The sequence below is a fragment of the Phaethon lepturus genome, unplaced genomic scaffold (genome assembly GCF_000687285.1).
Source record: "Phaethon lepturus isolate BGI_N335 unplaced genomic scaffold, ASM68728v1 scaffold12305, whole genome shotgun sequence".
NCBI classification, from domain to species: Eukaryota; Metazoa; Chordata; class Aves; order Phaethontiformes; family Phaethontidae; genus Phaethon; species Phaethon lepturus.
In genome coordinates this window covers 355-19,358 of record NW_010539913.1, presented here as the reverse complement: position 1 = coordinate 19,358, position 19,004 = coordinate 355, and the positions used below count along the sequence as shown (strand labels likewise).

General features: G+C 50.3%; 1 protein-coding gene across 1 annotated transcript in view; it reads right to left on the bottom strand.

Annotated features, from left to right (window-relative positions):
* SNX19 (sorting nexin 19) overlaps nucleotides 1–19,004 on the bottom strand; it is a gene marked incomplete at its 5' end in the record, with an annotated part of 22,520 nt that overhangs the window by 3,167 nt on the left and 349 nt on the right. The window contains 8 exons of the mRNA XM_010287275.1: nucleotides 11,595–11,724; nucleotides 13,994–14,180; nucleotides 14,427–14,523; nucleotides 15,724–15,854; nucleotides 16,148–16,267; nucleotides 16,415–16,515; nucleotides 17,458–17,596; nucleotides 18,037–18,998. Of these exons, the coding sequence (XP_010285577.1) occupies nucleotides 11,595–11,724; nucleotides 13,994–14,180; nucleotides 14,427–14,523; nucleotides 15,724–15,854; nucleotides 16,148–16,267; nucleotides 16,415–16,515; nucleotides 17,458–17,596; nucleotides 18,037–18,998 (1,867 nt within the window). The remainder of the gene's footprint in view (nucleotides 1–11,594; nucleotides 11,725–13,993; nucleotides 14,181–14,426; nucleotides 14,524–15,723; nucleotides 15,855–16,147; nucleotides 16,268–16,414; nucleotides 16,516–17,457; nucleotides 17,597–18,036; nucleotides 18,999–19,004) is intronic.

Below are 19,004 nucleotides of genomic sequence, written 5' to 3'. Positions count from 1 at the left end.
GACGGCGAGAGGCGGCTGCCGCCATCCTCATCAGCGGGAGGCTCTGGAGAAGAGAGGGGAATATCGAGCCAGGGTTGGGGTAGGGAGAAGGCTTGCGATTTTGCCAGTACTTCAAGAGTCCCAGAGGAGAGGAGTCCGCAGGCAGGGCCAGGAGACCCGTTCCTCTTGGCAGCTGGTGTTCGTGCTTGCAATTCCGTCACCACTACGCCCCGGCAGCTCATAGTACATCCAAGAGCATGGGCTCTGCCAAGGCAAACTTTATTTAACCTGCGCTCTGCCAGACTGTCTGCATTCTTCTCAGGCGAGGCATTTGGGCCAAGGGCGTCTTTTCCCCACACAACTGGGACAAAGCGAGCAAAGAGTCAGGAATAGCAACACCTGAAGGTAACCATGGCAAAGGAACAGCAGGTAGCCATCATCGGGGCCAGGGCTGCAACACGATGCTCCCTTCTTCAGCACGAAATGAGGTGCCTAGCTGCAGGTCTTTAAGGATGCACACCTAGGAAATGCCAGCTGCAAAAGCAAAGACCATTAAAAAAAGAAAACAAGCCTTGGTGCAGCAGTAAGGCCTGTGATGTCTCAGGGTAAGGTCTTACTGGAGCGCAGGCAATGCGCCTCGTGATCCCAGCAACAGCACTGGAAATGGGGAGCCATGGCCTTTACACTCAGCCTCACCAGAGACCCCGAGTACTGATGTTGCTACAAAGCAGTGCCAGAGATACAAAGCATAGCTTCTGCCTGTCTTAGAGGACAAAATGTCACAGCACAGTCTTGCCTGGGAAAAGGCCTTGTTTGAAATACAATTGCTTAAAAGGGTTTTTATCTCCAGCCATCAGTAGAGTTTAACACCGTGGATCACGTTAAACCCTCCAGCCATCCCCAACCAAATTAAGGTGTTAAACTGTGGCTCCTCTAGGGGCAAGTGCTTTCATTAACATGGTTTTTCATTAACATGTTTTCTTATACAACCTGCTTTCCTAATTGAGGAAACACTTGACAAGCAACAGAAGTTCAGAGAATTGGGGATGGAGCTGCAAACAGTACAACCCTGTATCTAGGGAGATCAAATTGAACATTGACTTGAAATTCATCTCAGCAATAGTCCCTTACCATCCTTTCGCAGGTTGCAGAAAGCAAAGAACAAGCTTTCTTTTTCTTAGAGCTACTCCTAAAATAGCAAAAAATCCAGCAAATAGTGGGCAGGGTGAAAGCTGAACTTAGAGAAGACAGCACACATTTCCAGACAGCTCAAGAGAGGACTGAGAACTCACTGGGAGGCCCCGTACAACCAACCTACCATTTCTAGCTCATTTATTTTCATAAAGCCACCAGGACTAGGCAACGAAGCCCAGAAGTAATACCTAAAAATCTGACCACCTGTGAACACATTGCAATTATGCAAGTGCTTGCAGATCTTCGTTCCCACAGTTGATGTTTTTTGGGTTGGTGGTGGTTTGTTTTTTTTTTTTTTTTTTTTTTTTTTTTACACTTAGTCTGGCAGCTTCCTTCCACTTTGGGAGGCAACGGGCAGGATCTGAGAACAGCTCCATCGGTTTTGCCCTACCTGCACTTGATGCCTTTTACAGCTCCATGCAAGCTCCTGAGAAGAGTTTGCCCCATCACATGGTGCTCAGACAGCAGAATACTCACTGCTAGGAAAGGGGGAAGCAGCACCCAAAACCATAGAGCATACAAACAAAAAAGACTAAATTAGACAGGAAAGGGGACAAGAAAGAAGAAAGTGAAACCAAAGCTGGCTGCAGATGGAAGGAAGACTAAAGTCAGTGTGCTCTGGGTTCCCTTTTGCCAGTCTGTCAGTGTGAGGACCCATCCCAAAAGCACTGGAAGCACTGTCAAGCCTAGTCCATCTGGCTCAGTATCTTTCCTGGGAGAGCAGCTGATGCTCTCCCACACTCCAAAAGAAAACATCAAAACAGAGTAACCTCCCTACTCTCAACCTGCACCTGTTAAAGTCACCACCAACACCCACTTTGTGGGATGCACACTGCATTTGCACAACACACACAGGGGCATGCACAAGCAACAGCTATTAAATTGTGAGGAGCAAAGTAACTCCTCAGCTCTCACAACTGTAGTTGCAACTCAGGGAGGGTCTCACCAAGCTTTATTGAAAAATCCTACCTGAATAAAACCCAGATTCCTATGGCAAATTGACCTTTCCATCAGGCAGACTTGCTGCACCGGGGTCAGGATTAACAGTTCACACTTCCCACACAGAAACTCCAAATATGTGCTGGTCCAAAGATGACCTTCACCAGCAGATCACAGATGATTTTTTGTACTATTAAAGGACTAGGCATTTGAGATCCATGTGCCACATGAAAAGCACACACACGCCTTCTCCCAGGTAGAAATAAATCCAGTACGAAACACAAATAGACCTATCTTTTTTTTTTTGGATGGCTGATGAGTTACTATTTCCATTCTGCTATTTCATGAAGAAATAGCCTTAATAAGAAAGAAAGAAACACAAACCCATCACTGAACCATCTCCTTACACTTCAGCTGAAGCCAGAAAAAGATATTGAGTGACCTCGTGGGCTCAGACGTTCAAATGCTTTGATAATGCCCAATGCAAAGACACAGACTGCAAAAGCTACAAAGTCCTGGACATTAGTCTGGAGGTGCATAACTTGCCCATGCTGTAACAGTCCTCTGTTTGAAATAGCCGCTGATGGAGGAATGAAATGGCTGCTAAAAAAGAGTTGATTTAATGCCATGGCTTAAGCTGGAACTCCAAGGTCAGCTGAAGGGGTCCATTAAGATAGGAACGGCAGAAATGCCCGGGAATGAGAAACAAGGCCTGGGGGGTACATACCTTGGCTTTCCTCCGGCACTTAAAAGCAACAAGGGCTGCTAAGATGGAGCAGCCTATGGTGAAGACAGACTAAGAGTCAGGAACAGGCAGAACACAGTGTATGGGCTTGGTTTTACCTCGCTCACGCGAGCTGGATGCACTCGCCTAAGTGGACTACCCAGAGAGTTCACCTGCAGACAGAGAGAGCTCAGCTCAGCAAGTAAAGGCTGGACAGGTTGGATTTGCTTAGTCTGGAAAATAAAGATGGACCAGGAATGGACAAAAAGATACGATACTATCCTAATTTACAAACAGCTGCTAGAAGCTGGTAAAACTCTGCTTTTATCATCCATCAAGGTTAGGATAAGAACTGCTAAGTTCACTTGAGCCAACGAATGGCTGAGTTAAATACACTGATTGTAATTAAAATCTGAAGCAACAGCATTTGCAATTTCCCCAAAATTGGGGATTTTAAACATTTAGACAAACACAAACTGGAGGCCATGTTAGGAAGAAGACAAAGACGAGAAAGCCTCTACTAGTCTGCTTTAGCTTTATCAATACAACTAGCTCTATAAATACACATAAGCTGTACATACCAGTAGCAAGTCCAGCTCAACACCTACTACTTTTCACCCCGGAACAAGGCCTCTGTTTCCCAGCCGTCAGTTAACACGGCATGGCTAACTCGAAGCTCAAAAAAAGGCCCGTGAGACCAAGGCAGTGGCAAGGATTTAAGAAAAAAAGCAACATCTGGAAACGCACAAGGCATTCAAGCATCTAACTTGAGAAATCAAGAAAGGCTGGTACTTAAATCACCAGGCCATACCTCCCTTCGCAGTACTTGTCCCCCAAATTGTGCCTCCAACCACAAGAATATCCTTAACTCAAGGGCTCAGAAAAAGCAACATTTCAATGCTTTGACTGTAAAACTTCTCAGCAAAGCCTGTAAAACCGAAGAAACAGCTGCAGCGGGCACAGTTAGAAGAATGGAAAACACACAAGTGGAGAGCTTTCGCCCCCAGGCTCGGCTTTTACCACCTGCTACTTGAGCCACGTCCACCTTCTCCACACAGCCGCCAGCAGAAACATGTGCAGCCGACTGCTGGCATGCTCGGCTCAAACACCTTCAGAGCAAACCCACACTTGTCCAGGCCATCGGTAAACCCTTCGCAGAGGAAGGAAGCAGGAAAGAAAAAAGCTCTCCATAAATCAAAGAACACGAAACATCCCGAGTCCTTTCAAACTTCTGGCCAAAGATAGACACGCAAAAAGTAAACTATCCCTCTCGCCTTACTGGAAATGCTCCTCTCCTGCTGCCTGATAAAACGCTTACAATTGCTTATGCCATGAACAATACGTCCTGTACCCTTGCCCGAGCACACAGTAATGAAGTGTTTGACCAGCGAGGCAGCAGCCCTGTGGCCACGTGCCTTCCCCTCGAACAGAGCGTCTCGCCAGCCTTGCACCTCCCAAGCACAGCTCTACTGCGGGCAGCTGCACCAAAGAAAGCAAGAAAACAAACCAAGCTGCAAGGAGTTCAGGCCAGTAGCATTTGCATCCGATGTACCTTGATTAGACTCACCCGTGCCAGCACCTTGCCTGCGTAGGGCAATGGGGTTTTTCTACCTGCTTGACCCAGGCAGTGAGAGGTGGAGCTGGCAGAAGCCCTGTGAGCAGTGAGTATGCAGGACATTTTATTGTGGGGCAAAGAGGAGGGGAAAAAAGATCATCCCCTACCGCCTGTACGAATGAAAACCACACCTCGGTGTTGCGATTTGGGACACCGCTCTGTGCTGCTTTAAGTATTGCTCCCTCCAAAACACACCTGCTGCAAAAAGAAATCGTGTAAACACACAGAGGTCCAACTCCAACATCTTCTCCCCCCAGTGAATTAACCGAGTTGCTCTGGTTTTTTTCCTCTTCTCCAGCCAGAACTCCCCACGACACAGTGGGGCTCAGAAAAGGGGGAGACACACGTAATTAAAAAAATCATCCCAAAACCCCCTTGATTTTTAACAAAGCATCCCGGCTTTCGATAACATCTTCATCAAGTATTTATTGAGCCAATTAAGCTCTCAGCAGTGCCCCAGGGAGAGGCCAGGCTGTCTCAGCCAGGTCCTGCTCAGAGCAGATTGCTTCATTAGCCCACTTCAGAATCAAAATACATAAAAACACCATTAACCCTTCACAAGCCAGGGAAAACTAAAACCAACAAGGAGACATTATTTCCTTTCGATCCTTTTCTTCTTTGCTTATTTGAACTAGGAAGTTGTTGTGTTCGGGTTTTTTTTTTTAAATGCAGAAAAAAAGTTGGCATGTATCTAATTGCTGAAACAGAATCAAAAGCGGGGGGGGGAAGAGAGATGCAGTTAAAATAATGTTGCAATTGTTATCAAAGTACAGAGCGCTTGCTTCATTCTAGTGGCTGTTTTTGGAAGAATGCTGTTTCTAGAAGAGGAAAAAAAATTCTGTTTGGGACAGAGATTCAAAGCCGGATCCAAAATTTCCAGGTGCTTGGAGACAACTGAATCACGGCCTGTTTCCAAGTTGATTTTTATTTACTTTACATACACACACAAAGACACACACAGTCCCGAAGATCGCTTTTGCTGACATACCACAGGCCCACGATTTCTACTGCTCCTTGCAGTTACAATACAAACAGCCAAATCCAGAGACGAGGAGGAAGATGCAGTAAGGTTGCTTCCCCTATATACAAACTCCATTGCTGGCTTTTAGGCTGGGGTACACACTTGCACCACCATGGGAGACAGGACCTTTGCTGCCACGTACCTGGGCCTGCCAGCACAGCCCCTCGAGGCACAGTTGCAACTAAACGCGCCCAAATCAACTCCCCCGGGTAACAAGCCAGAACAGCGAATGGATTTAATTGTTCCAGCTGCACAGACATTGCAATATTGGCAGCTTGTTTCTGCCAGCAAAACTCGGAGGTGCTGCCCAAGCCCGGAGTGATAAGCTACCTGCCAGCTATGAAGCCAAAGGAAAGTGGGAGCAGCCTCACTGGGAACAGCTTTAGCATAAACTTTCCCGGCTTCTCCTCGTGTCTGAAGAGCACTAGTCAACCTTCGGCTTTAATGTCTTTTCAGAGATAACACAGGGAAAGAACAGGGAACCCCCGCAGCAAACGCCTGCCCACACACAGCCATGTCCTACCCCAGGATACCCCCTACGCCGGGTGACACAGCTACAGCCCAGCTTTGCGCCGACCTCCGGTGCAAGCCGGCAGAGAGGTGAGGTCTGGCTCACCATCTCGGCTGTCAGACATGGCCCCTGCGGGGATCCAGCTGGCCAGGGCTAAGCAGAATTGCTTGCCTATGGGCAGAACATTCCCAGCACGCCCAGGGCTGCAGGTGCTCGGCTGCCCGAGCAGGCAAGTTTACTCAGGGACATTTAAGAGGGTCAGGCAACACTACATGCTGGTGGCACTTTCAAGTCAAGAGGATCAAGGAGGCTGCCAAGGGTCTTTGTTTTTGCCAGTTCTGTTCGCACAGAGACAAAGAAAGAAATAAGAGGAAAAAAACAGGCAAAAAAACACTCAGCAAGCAACTCCCTGAAGCTAGGAGCTCCTTGACTCACACCACCAGTTGCACAAGTGCCAGTGCCACCTGGCCTGACATCAACACGCTCTGGCACAGAGCCCCGAAGCCAAGATGACAGCAAGAAGGTAAGGGCAGCAGTCCACCTGAACCCATCTTGTGGAACGGTCGGGCACCATGCTGCATCCCTGCCGAAGGAGAGACGGGAGACGTGACACGAGAGCAAGCTGCAGCACCCTCTGGACTGGCACAGATGGCCAGACTGCCGGAGGGGCTCCAGGTTTGGCTGCAAGGACCTTTTGCTGCCCCGTTAATTTGAGAGCCCAGGACCTTTGTCAATCACAGGCCATGGGTATCGGTGCAAGATGTCCTCACCTGGTGGGGTTGGAAGCTGAGCAAGTCACTGGCATGAGGGCTAATGAAACTAGCTACATCGCTGAACCATTACCCTTCACCACACTCTGTGAAGCAGGGATGGCGGGGGGGGGACACACGAAACCTGACAGCATAGAGAGCTGGGAAAGGGCAGAGGGGAGGCCATGGCAAAGCAACGGTCACCCTGGAGACCAGAGGCCCCATTGCTGATGGTGGTTTTTACCTCTGCAGGGAACGACACCTCCAGAGCAGCCAGCTCTGAGACTGCTTCAGGGGCCAGGCAGACACATCCAGCTCCCCCCAACCTTGCTTCTCCCATCAAATGTGCACTGAATATGCAGGACAGTATTGGAAAGGACAAATTCTGGAATAATCCACAGCCCTGCAGGCTCCAGCTGCCTGCACAGCACTGTTCATGTCAGCTGCATCCTAGAGAATTCAGATGCTCCAGAGCTACTGCTGATCGGATGAAGACTCTATTGTGCCTCTGTGGCCTTGTCCAGCTCTTGATCCCCAGCAAGATTGGAAAGATCCAGCACCTCAAATCAAGGACAACCCCTTGCTGCTACATCCCTTCCCAGGACCACCCTGCCCCATTTTAGTGCACGTATTCAATACCTGTCCTGTGTGCTGCCTGAGTGCCCCTCCTCTCCCCTGACCCCTCCCCAGGGCTCAGTGTCTCTTACCACAGCACCCAAGATGCAGGTTCCCTGCAAGACCACAGCCCAAGGCTCAGCTCCAGGTTGGATCTGAGCTCAGAGGGAATTTCCTTTCCCATGCTAGTTCAGCAGTGGCTAAAACCTTGTGAGAACCAGCTCAAGAGAGGAAATCCTACAAGGAAAACAAGCCAAAGCTAGTCAGACTCGCAAAGCGAACCGGAGCTAGAAAAACTTGCAAGAAACAGCTCTCACAAAAGCCCAACAGTCATCTGTAATCTGTCTCAAAGCATCCCTGGCTCTCCATTTACATCTCACACAGACTGGAACATCACCTGCCCAAATCCACCTGCTTAGCCGAAGAATGACAGGACATGGGACAAAGCCTGGAGGAGCACCAGAGTGACCCAAAGCTAACAGCAAGCCAAGCGGTGCTGAGCTCCCGGGTAAGGCAGAGGTGCTTTGCATTTATTTTAACTCATGCTCGGTGGAACATGACACCATCAAAGCTGCCTGCGTAGGTCCACACGCTCCCTTATATACACACAGGCGCTTCCGAGCCTCAGCACGAACTCTGCGTCCCAGCCCTGCTCACGTTACAGGGTGCAGACAGCTGGGGTGCACCGAGACACCTTCCCTCTGCTCCGTGGTTTGCATTGCCACGGCTTTCTGTTGTGATGCATGGGAAGGAGCTAGGAAAAGCATACAGACCTGGATCTGCATCTAAAATCCTCCCAGGTCTGTCCCCGGGATCCAGGCACTCTGCTGGGACTCCCCTCCAGAAGGGGAAGAAGATGTGGGCCTGGGAGAACCCCAGCAGCAGCTGCAGGGCATGGCGAGCTGGTACCCAGCGGCCGTCGCCCCAGCTTGTCGCAGCACTGGCAGACCACTGACCTAGTGACCATCATGCTGTTGGGGACAGACGGAGGGCAGGGTGTGGGGTCACAGCCACGGCGTGGTTCACATGCTTGCCGTGTATTTTTAACACCGCTTTGACTCACAAGGCTCTAAAAAGCACACCGAATCTCCAAATGCTTTCTAGCTCTTCCACCAAAACACCCCTGGAACCCAGAATAGCCCCATCCCCTTTGCCAACCAGTCCCTGTTTGCAGCCTCCCCACAAATGACAGGGGATCTGCATTTCCAGCCCATGGGAAGGAAGCAAGAGCTAGACAGAGGTGCGGAACTGGAGCGGGGCGGCGGGTTTGTTTACGGGCATCGACCCAGGGTGCCGAAAGGCTGCTGGAAGCAGTCCTCAGCACCAGGGTTGTCCCCACGCCCAGCAAACCTCCCGGCCCCTCCACCTCCGCTTTACCCGCCTCTCCTTTCGGCTCCAAAAAAGGATCACTCCCTGCTACATAACGGGATGAGGGCCGCACAGATGCGGTGGTGCACACGCGGCCTCCCTTTTACTTAACAATACCTTTTTCGGTCATACAGCCTTCCTCTCCCCGGCTGCCATTAAACTGACAGTCAGGGGAGATGGATAGTGCCTGGCTCCAGCTATTTCAGCTACGGAGAAGAGGGGAAAAGAGGAGTGTAGTGCGATGCTCCAGGCAGAGAACAGCAAACGGAGCAGCGTAGGGAGGTGTCATGATCAGCAACAGCACGGTCACTCAATGTCCAAGGGATGAAGTCCCCAAAGGAGACAAAGGGGGATTGGCTCTCCGGGGAAGCTGGGACCTTGTTCTGCGTGCTTTTCTGCTCTGGGACGAGGCACGCTCGGTGCAGAGTGGTAGCAATGCCCACAAAGGCAGCTGCAAGGCGGCTGCAGGAGCAGCATGTTCCTCACCAAATACAAACTGGCAGAGGAATATCCAGCCAGCAGCAACCCCCTTCCTAACACCCAAAAGACTGCTAGGACACCTCCTTTCACCAGCCACCACCCAACCCAGCCACTGATGGGAACAGAGAAGGACCTCATCTCATGGAGGGATGATTCCTACTCATCCTTTGTGACCAGCAATGGTTAGAGTCAGGATGCATGTCCATCTGCTGCCCCGTGCTTGTCTGCCTGTTCGCAGAGGCGGGAGCAACGATGCCTTGAATAGCACATGCTCCCAGAACAGCTTCTGGTATTTTCTCCACCTGTAAAGGGTGCCTAGACACAGTGCCAGCCAAAATGCCCGTGCCAGGGCCGTGCCAGGTCTGGCCAAACAGCGATCAAGTTACAAATACTTAAATGGAAAAGAAATGCCACCAAATTTACGCTGTGTCCCTGGATAGGCAGCTCTCAGCAGGTCTGAGATAAAGACTTCTTGGTCTGCTCAGGACAGCAGTGGCCACCTGGGCCTGCCACAAGCACAAGAAGTCTCAGCCACCCTTCTGCGTGGCTCAGGGACAAGATGCAATGGCAAGCCAGGATGGAGGTCCCCTGTTCCCAATTCTCCTCCACTGTAGAGGTATCTACATGCCTCATCTTGAATGACTGTCTTGGGCATTGTCTGAACTCTGCTCTCACAACAGATCAGGGCTTTCACTGACTGCTCTCGGGCCAGTTCCTGCACCCACTGCAGTATCCCGCTGAGCCCCAACCCTCCACATGGGCTTCCCAGATCACCAAAAACCTGCCACCCTTGATTCGAGATAGAAGAACCTCTACCCTAACAATCCTCTCTTTCAGGAGACCTAAGAGCTGTCCCAAGCACAACCTTCTGCATGGGAGTGGTGACTACAGCAGTAGAAACAGGGGAGGAAAATACTCCCTGCTGCAATCCATGAGCAACACCATCCTCCTGGCAACAGGTTAGTTCACACCGTGCAACTCCTTCCCATCTCCTTCACACCAGACCTGCGTACTCCTGACGATCCCAGAACCAAAACAGAGCCAGGCCAGCGTCAACATGTGGACATGTACAATCCCAGGAATACAGGGTCAGTTCAAAAGGTTGTATTTGCACCCTGTCCTGATCGCGACACCAAGGAGTCACAGGACTTCCCAGCATCGCCTCCAGCACACACGAGTTCACCCAGACCCGTTGAAAAGGAGTGGCTACAAACACATTCACCTTCATGTTGCTCCACTAGAGCAACTTGTGCGGCTCCTCCACCTTCCAGAGCCAGGCATGTGCTGTGTGTATGACAGCTTCTCTAGTGGAAAATACCAACACCACGTGTCAGTGCTGCAGGCTCCCTGGCTGACTGGGACACAGCTTATTAGGAGGTGATGACGTGCCTATTCAAGCTCTCATACCTCTGCTTACACACAAGGATTGGGTTCCAGCTCATCCCCCAAGAGACCAGAGCCCATTTTGGAGAAGTGGGAGTAACACCCACCTCCTCCCACCCAAGGAAACAGACTCAGGAGTAATGGGTAGCAGCCCCTGACCTCAAAGTGCTTTGGCAACCTCTGCTGAGGGCAGATTAAATTACCAGCTTGGTTATAATGTGCTGCTCTGCACATTCTAACGCTGCCTTTGAAGGCCTGCAAGAGAAGAAAGGGCGCAGGAATGGGAAAAGCACTGCACCAAGGCTTCCCCTTCCCAGAGACCTTCCAGGAAGGCTTTTGTTTTACTCTAAAGGACCATATCCTCAGCTAGCGATAGCCACCGACCTACACAAGAAAACAGAAATGCTTTCTGTGTGCCTTGGCCTAATGCCTTACCACACAGAGGCACTGGCCCCAGAAAAGCTTGGCAAGTACATACCAGCTGGAAAGGAAGCCTTTCCCCCCATACATCTGTGGGTCACTGCCCAGGACACAGGCACTACTGGCCCACCGCAGATCAGAGAAGTGTGCATCAGTGAGAGCAAAGGCCCTGGGAAGCCGTACTTCGAGCTGTTACTTGACAAGTCACTGTTACCTGTGCCTGTTAATTCTCCTTTTGTAGGAAGAACAAGCTGAGCTCCTGGGCAGCGAGAGACCAGGAGGCCAGCAGAGGCCAGTCTGCCCCTGGAGAGCCAAGGGGCTGGGCACTCGTGCCCTTTTCATGAGGCAAGAAGCCTCCTGTTCCCTGGGCTGGATCCTTCCTTTCCCCTGTTGTTAAAGACATTGTTGCTGCTCACAGGGAAAACAGCTCCGAGTGCAAATCTCCAAGGTGCCTACATACATGCGACATCATCTTTACAGAATCTTGTTTGACGCGACGGAAAGCATTTACCTGCATTCAGGTAAGAGCTCCATTTTAGACTGTAACTCCACAGGCAAATCTACCTCACAGGTGAGGTTCGTCGCCAAGGCCTTACCTTTGAATGAGGGTCCCAAAGAGCAGGTGGCAGACCTTCTGGATGTTCTCCGTGCACAGCCAGCTCCAGTGATCTACCAGCAGCAGACGAAGCACATCCAGGGCAAGGTCAGCCAAAGCTGTCTCAGAGTCTGCCAGGAGGAAGAGGAGGATCAGAGGAAGAAGCCAACTCAGCACCTAAGCAGATCTGGTAGAAAGCATCATCTGAAACTCACTCTTTTCCCCAACAGCCTTCTTGACTCTCTTCTCCCCAGCCTAGCACCTTGTGCCACATGCAGATGAGCTGCTGTGGCACAGTCAACTTGGGGAGCCTGTCCTCCCAGGCTCCTGCCCCGATCTCTCTCTTTTGTTTCCACTTTCATCTAAGCAGACCCTATCTCCCTACCAAGGAGCACACCAGAGCAGAATGCAGCTGCTCAAAGTGCTCAGTTCCTTCTCAGTCAAACCAAGGGATTTTCAAACCCCAGTCCACGCACAGGGATGGTGGTGTGCCCAAAACAGGCGAGAAAGAAGGCGCTGACTGTAGCCAGGAGAAAGGTACATTGCTGAGGGCTATTTTCCTAGTCTTCACCAACACTTTTCCCTCTTCCAACGTGCAGTTTTTCAGGTGCAAGACCCCGGTCGGTGTCTGCAGGCTGCCATCGTGTGGCAAGTCCAAGTCTCAGCAGGAAGGTGGATGAAGCACATCTGGATAAACCAGATGCATCAGTTAAAACAAAAACCTACACCTCACCCCACCCCCCATATCCCTGGGGTCATAGACCTGGGACAGCAAAACCTCTCCCTGATCCTCAGAGGGGTGTCAAAGCCTACAGTGTAAACACATTCTACTTGCTAGAGAATTACTTTTATGCTGCTGAGCCCCAAAGCATCATAGGTGTTACGCTGAACAAGCTTACTAATGTACCACAAACCTGCCTGAGACAACGACTCCTAGGCCAGTGCCCCAACCTGAGGCTGCTGCGTCAGCTCTGCTGGCAGAGCGAGCTCCTGTATTGCAGCTTCCCCTATGCCTGATCTTTCAACCACTCTGCCTCCAGAGAGCCAATGAGACTGTTCACGCACAATTTACTGCTGGACATAAAGGGGAGAGTGACTCTGGACCCCAGCACCTCTCCTTCCCTCCTCTTCCTCTCCCTGCTGCATACTAGCTGGACTAATTAACTCGAGGCCACTTCACCTGGAAAAAGCCAGGGCATGAGTGCATTTGGCACCTCTTGCTCTCGGCCAGGCATAAATTATTCCTCGCTTGCTTTGCACTTTGAGACTTGACTTCCCTGTGCAAAAACTGGAGCAGGCTGTTTAGCTTCACCATAACCCCATACAAAGAGCATCGTCAGCAAGCTCTGTCTATTCCCGTAGCATCCAAGTCCCCCTCCTCAGAGAGCTGCCGGCCAGCCTCTTCCGAGAAGTCATCCAGTGAGCAGATATGGATGCTGGTTGCCTTTTTAGCCAGCTGCTCCCCAGACACTCATTCCTATTACCCTGCCAGACCAGCTTGCCCTGTCTTGGCTCTGAAGCATCACAGACCTGCAGGCATTTGACATCATTTACGTTAAATTTCCTTACGAGTTCAGCTAACTTGGCCTGTCTGCATCCTTTGTGCTCTGTGCAGAGCAGTGGCCTCCAATTCCAGTCCTGCTCCCCAGCTGCCTCAAAACAACTGCAGGCGTGTGTTCAAAGATTATAGGCAGAGCTGGTAGTACAAGCTAGATTTCAGACCACCAGACCCACCCTGTCACAAACACGTGCCTTCAGTCAGAGCTTGCCAAACTTGAACCACTGGAGTGACATTTTTGGAAAGTTCCAGCTGATACAGCTCGGCTATTCCAAGAAAAAGATTAGAGAACATTTTTGCTCGCGTTCAGGATAATCTTGTAACTGCTCTGAGAGGCTGTGGCACCCCTGTGCTTCAGGGGAGGGATCTACAATCAGGAAGAGAGCATCATTCCTTCAATTGGGACTACGTATTTGCTATTCCCACCAAATCGATTCAAACTTAACTGAATCTCAAAAGGTCCTTTTATAGTGCATGGATGTATCAAGGCTAACCTTGAGACTACCCAGAAACCTTAATTTGGCCATTTTTCAGTTTCCAAGAGCTTGAAACAGTGTGTCCTCAAGAAACTTGTTTCTGCAGTAACTATACTGAGTACATGAAGGTGAAGATCTACAGTGACACAACTAAGCCAAGACCCAATTTGCTTCCACTAGCAATAAAGACCAGAGCAATCACCTAACAGGACTGGAAAAACTGTTTGCCTTTCCTTTAATCAAGGTGCCACAGGCAGAAGACCACATCCTCGTACTGCAGACCTTGCAAGCTGAGCCTGCAGATGTTGGAGCTGTTGCAGGACCAAGGGAGCTACGCTGAAGCACGAACAGAGGGGCTGAACTCACCAGAGTCTGTATCTGGCTGTGTCCCCTGCTCTGATGTGCTCAGCCCATCCATATCCTCCTGCATGGAGCTTTCCTTAGCTTCTCTGCCTCCCTCGCCTTCGGGAGCTTTTCTGGGGATTGCCTCCAGCAGCTTCTCCTGCTTCTGGATGAAGGACTCCATAGCAGGTAGCGACAAGGTGCCAGAGACCTACAAAAACACCGGTGTATTAGTACCACAGCAGTGAGCTGCACACAGCCAGAGCAGAACAGATATAAGAGATCTGTAGCCAACGGCACAACTAGGGCTGCTTATCACCTTTCTGCAAAGGCCTGGCAGGCGTGGAACAAGGCTGCAGCAGCCACAACCCTCATGCATATGGATTATTCCAAGCCAGCACCCAACCAGGGCAACGATTGGGATCGTGAAAGGATTGGAAGAGGGATCTGAACTTACAGCGCTGCCCTCCCTGATAGAGTACACGATCCTGTCATGCACTTCACTCACACTCAGCACTGGAGCAATTTTACTGGATGAGAACCTCAGCCTGGACCTGAAGAGAAGAGACACAGCACAGTCAGGGTTTTCTCTGCAAGCTGTGAGCGATGAGTTCCCCAGCCTCAGCCAAGAACCTGGACCAGCTATCTTTGTCCAGTGTCATGTCCAAGCTAAGAAGTTCAATCAGACCTAAAGTGATTCAAAAAAGCACCCACCCCCAGAATAACTAAAAGTTGGTAGTAACACCATGCAACAAAAGCATTAAAGCGCTTTTCCTCAACTACACATGGGCCTAGCCAAGGCCTTCCAACATCCACCGCATACATACACCTTCTGCAGCAAGTATGTTACATATAAGCTTACAGGCAGCTGTAGGCATTTCTGTTCAGCAAGGTATGAGCATTGCAGCATGCACAGGAAAGTGTTCAGAAAAGGCCTCCGAGATGAAACACACTCAGCAAGATTGTGAAATCCAATTACAAACACACACACGTAAAGGAGGATATGAAAGGGCATTTGGGATGTGGGGCAAATTGTAAAATAGCCTGTTTATCATTAAGGAATGTCCTTTTCAGCCAAGACGCTTTGAAACACGTGCTTTTTTGGTTTGTCTTTTTGTCCAAAGCAGCTTTTTCTAGCAAAACATCTCTTTTCCAGAAAAAAAAGCCATACTCATGCAGAAACCTTCCCTTCTTCTGTAAGGGAAGGATCACTGATGAGCGCAATGGGGCTCGTCACTGCCAGCAACACCAAATAAACACTTGGTGAGCAACGTACGTGCAGTGACTTTAAACACTACTTCTAAATAAATATTCAAATGCTTGCTGGGAAGGCAGCATGCCACTGTGTTAAACACATGGGAGAGGCAGGAGTGAACCTCCAGGTAGACAATTTATAGCTGTATTTTGCAGTGACTCACCACATATATAGGTCATGCACATGTTTAAGGGTAAAAAGCAATTTTCCAGGAGCATCAACATCTTTACCAGCAAATGCCACAACCTCACAGCTCCCTCGGGAGGAGAAGCACCTTCTGGGAAAACCTGAGCATTCTTAGAAAATCCTTCATCCAAGCAGGAACTCAAATACCCTTGCTCCGTATGTGAAAGAGAAAGCAATTCAGCTACAGCATTGACAGCAATGTATTATCCACAACAGGTAAAGCACAGAGCCAGTACTTGTCCATAATGGAGTCAGTTTGCGTATGAAATCCAAATTCTGCATAAAGCACAGGGGAAAGTGAAGGAGCCCTTACTTGTTAGCCTTCTTCCCGTCTGTCTGAGATTTCCCATCCACCTCAGACTCGCTAAGATCCTCCGTGGGGCTCTGGGGCTCTGACCTGGGGAATGCAGTCTTCAGAGTGTCCACAATGGCATTGACAACGATCTGCAAAATCCAGCAGTGTCATCAATTATTGAATATATTCTTATTCATTGAATATGAATTAAGAGTTTTCAGACTTGTGCTCTGTTTCCCATGATAACCCCCAGGCTCTTTGAGATGGGCTCTGACTCTTCCTAGCTTTACGGCTTTTGGGCAAGCTGAGCTTAGCTGCACAGACAGCATTTAAGTTTTTTTGGCTACTACAGCAGCAGCCATACATGTAGACATTGAAGCCCAAGAGGCATGTCTAGGTGCAGTCATAAGTGGTTCAGATAACCAGTTTCTCACTTGTCTACCTTGTCTATCCTGGAGACAACGAAGGGCTTCTTGACGAACGCAATCCTGGCGTCAGTGTTCAAGGCGAGGAACTCCTGCACCTCTTCACTATTTGCAATCTCAGGGACTGCACACAATTGCTGCAAGGAAAGATGTACCTTTAGGTCTTTTTCCAGCTTGACCATGTAAAGGGCAGGTGCAATAGATCTCATGTGCTCCACTATCAGTACAGAGCTATCCTGAGCACTGCTTTGTAGCTCACAGGGGCACACAAGCAATTATCTCACCTTCAAGAAAGATTCTAGGAGACTTTTTCTGGCTTCCACTTTATCGCTATCCATATTTCCAAATGGGAGATCAGGGAACAGTTTCTTTGGGCCTTTGATATCTATGAAGGAAACAAACCCATTAGCAAGCTCAAGAAAACTGCAACTGCATCTTAATGCTTGCATGCTTAAGACCACCCCTACACACTGCCTGGCACGAGCCCAAAATAACATGCCCCGCAAGCCAGGGTAGCTGAATCAGACCTTAAATCCATACAGAACTTGCGTTTTACTGGATCTTGTATCGCCTGTGCCTTTAAAGTTAAAAGAAGCAAGAACACCAGTTTAGCACAAGGTCTCTAGATCACTCAAAGAGCCCAAAAATTCTCAGCAAAGCAGTTCAAGCCAAACCCTCAGATCTGTCAGAACCAAAGGTTATGTAGGAACATGCTAAATTCAATAAAGCTTTATATGTAAGTAGCATTAGAAGAAACAATGTTTTCTTCTTAAAAAAGGCTTAACTGGTAAGCAATGTACATGCAGTGACCTTAAACACTACTCCTAAATAAATATTCAAATGTTTGCTGGGCAAGACAGCATGCCACTGTGTTAAACACATGGGAGAGGCAGGAGTGAACCTTCAGGTAGACAACTTATAGCTGTATGAACATGCTAAATTCAAGGAAGCTTTATACATAAGCAGCATTAGAAAAAACAGTTTTCTTTTTAAAAAAAAGCTGATGTTCAACACTTATTACTCTCTTGTATGCAAACACAATGCTTGCAGATACGTGTTTCTACTCAATGTTAAGGCACAAAACTACAAAAGCAAGGGTTGTGATCTGAACAGGAGCAAGCATATTTTGAAACACTGGCAAGTACTGCCAAAAAGAAATAAATCTGTCCTCCAGCCAGCTCTGCACAGGACAATCAAGGAGGCAGGCATGACAAACAGCGCAGTATCCAGAGCTGCACAGGCTGGGCAGGATACCCTCAGAGCACGTGAGCATGGGCTGGGGTGAGAGGGAGAAGGATTTTGTCAGAAAGCTAATGCAGGCACTGACTTTTCAGGAACTTGCGGAGCTCCTGTTTCTCCTCCAGTCTGGTCTGGAGGTTGAGGAACTCCCGATAACGGCGGTTCACGGTGTGGTAAGCCATTTGCTGAAGGCTGCCTGCGCTCTCACTCTCCAGGGCTGTCTCATACTGAGGAGGAAGACAACAGTCACTAATCCTTACAGACCCCAAAACAATCCTGATGATCCCCACAATCCCCAGACCCCATGGAAGTCCCATCTAGCAATTCCTCAGATTGACCCTTCCCTAAAGAACAGCGGCTGCACAGCACGCGAACCCCTCACAATGAAGGAACTAGTGAAAACAGGATACAAAACACTCAACTAGCCCCATGCGACCCTTGGCCAAGAGCGGGAACCCTCTCCCACACCCAAACAGCCACTGTGCCCAACATTCCCCCACTGTGAGACAAAATTTGTTGTCAAGCCACACACAGAGCAAGTCCTCATCTCCAAACACCACACATGCTCCCCTGCCAGGACAGGCATCGCGGAAGAGGGGTGACAGGCATCTCGGAAGAGGGGTGACAGGCATCTCGGAAGAGGGGTGACAGGCAGGGGAGCCTCTACCTTGACGGTGTACAGGGTGTAGGGGTGGAAGCCAGTCCCGCTGTGCTCTCGGGCAGTGATGGTCCCAGTTATCCGCAGGTTCTGGATGACGACTGGCCCGTCGGGGCTGCTGAGGGGCTCAAAGCTGAAGGTGCTGATGGAAGCCGTTGGGGAGGATGAGAGCAGAGGGAGAGTCTGCCCAGCGTCTGGGGGACTCTGTGGTGGGCCCTCTGCTGCCCCCAGATCTTTCCCCAAGGTGGAGGGCCTCTGTGAGGACGACTTCTTGGGAACAGCTGGGCTTTCGTCTTCCTTCTCAACTGCCGGGTCGATCTGGATGTCAGGGCAGGAGCTCAGCACAAAAGCAGAGGCATGAAGCAGGCCACCATCTGAGCTGGAGGCAATGCCCTCCTCTCCCATCCCCCCCTCTGAAGTGGCCAGTCCCTCCAGCACAGTGGAGGTGTCCTGGAGGGGTTCACCGAGAAACTCCCCCATGGGCGATGGTGCCAGCAGGTCCATGTCCTGGCCCGCATTGGGTGCGGGGGACTCCAGCTCCAAACCCTCACAGGGGAAAAGGGAGCCCAGGGCTCGCGGGTGGAGAAACGGCTCCTCTGTGTGGCACAGCCCACTTGCCAGGTCCTCTCCCTCCTCGCCAGCAGCCCCTATCTCCCGCCCAGGCACCTCCGTGGCCCTTGGGGAGGGGTGCAGCCCAGGAGAGATGGCACCCATCTGCTCTGTGATGGGCAAGGAATCAGGCACTGGGGGTGCAGGGGGTGGCTCCTCACCCCGGGGCTTCTTGGAGAAAGCCCCAATGAGCAGCAGATTGATCCAGTCAGGATCAGCCATCTTCCTGATGGCCGGCAGCAGCACGTTGCAGGCGATCAGCTCCACCACCACAAAGCATCCTGTCCGTGTCTCCAGGTGGGGCTGCGGCACCAGCGCCCGTAGCAGCGTCTCCACAGCAGCCCGGGCGTAGCCCACCTCAGCTGCCG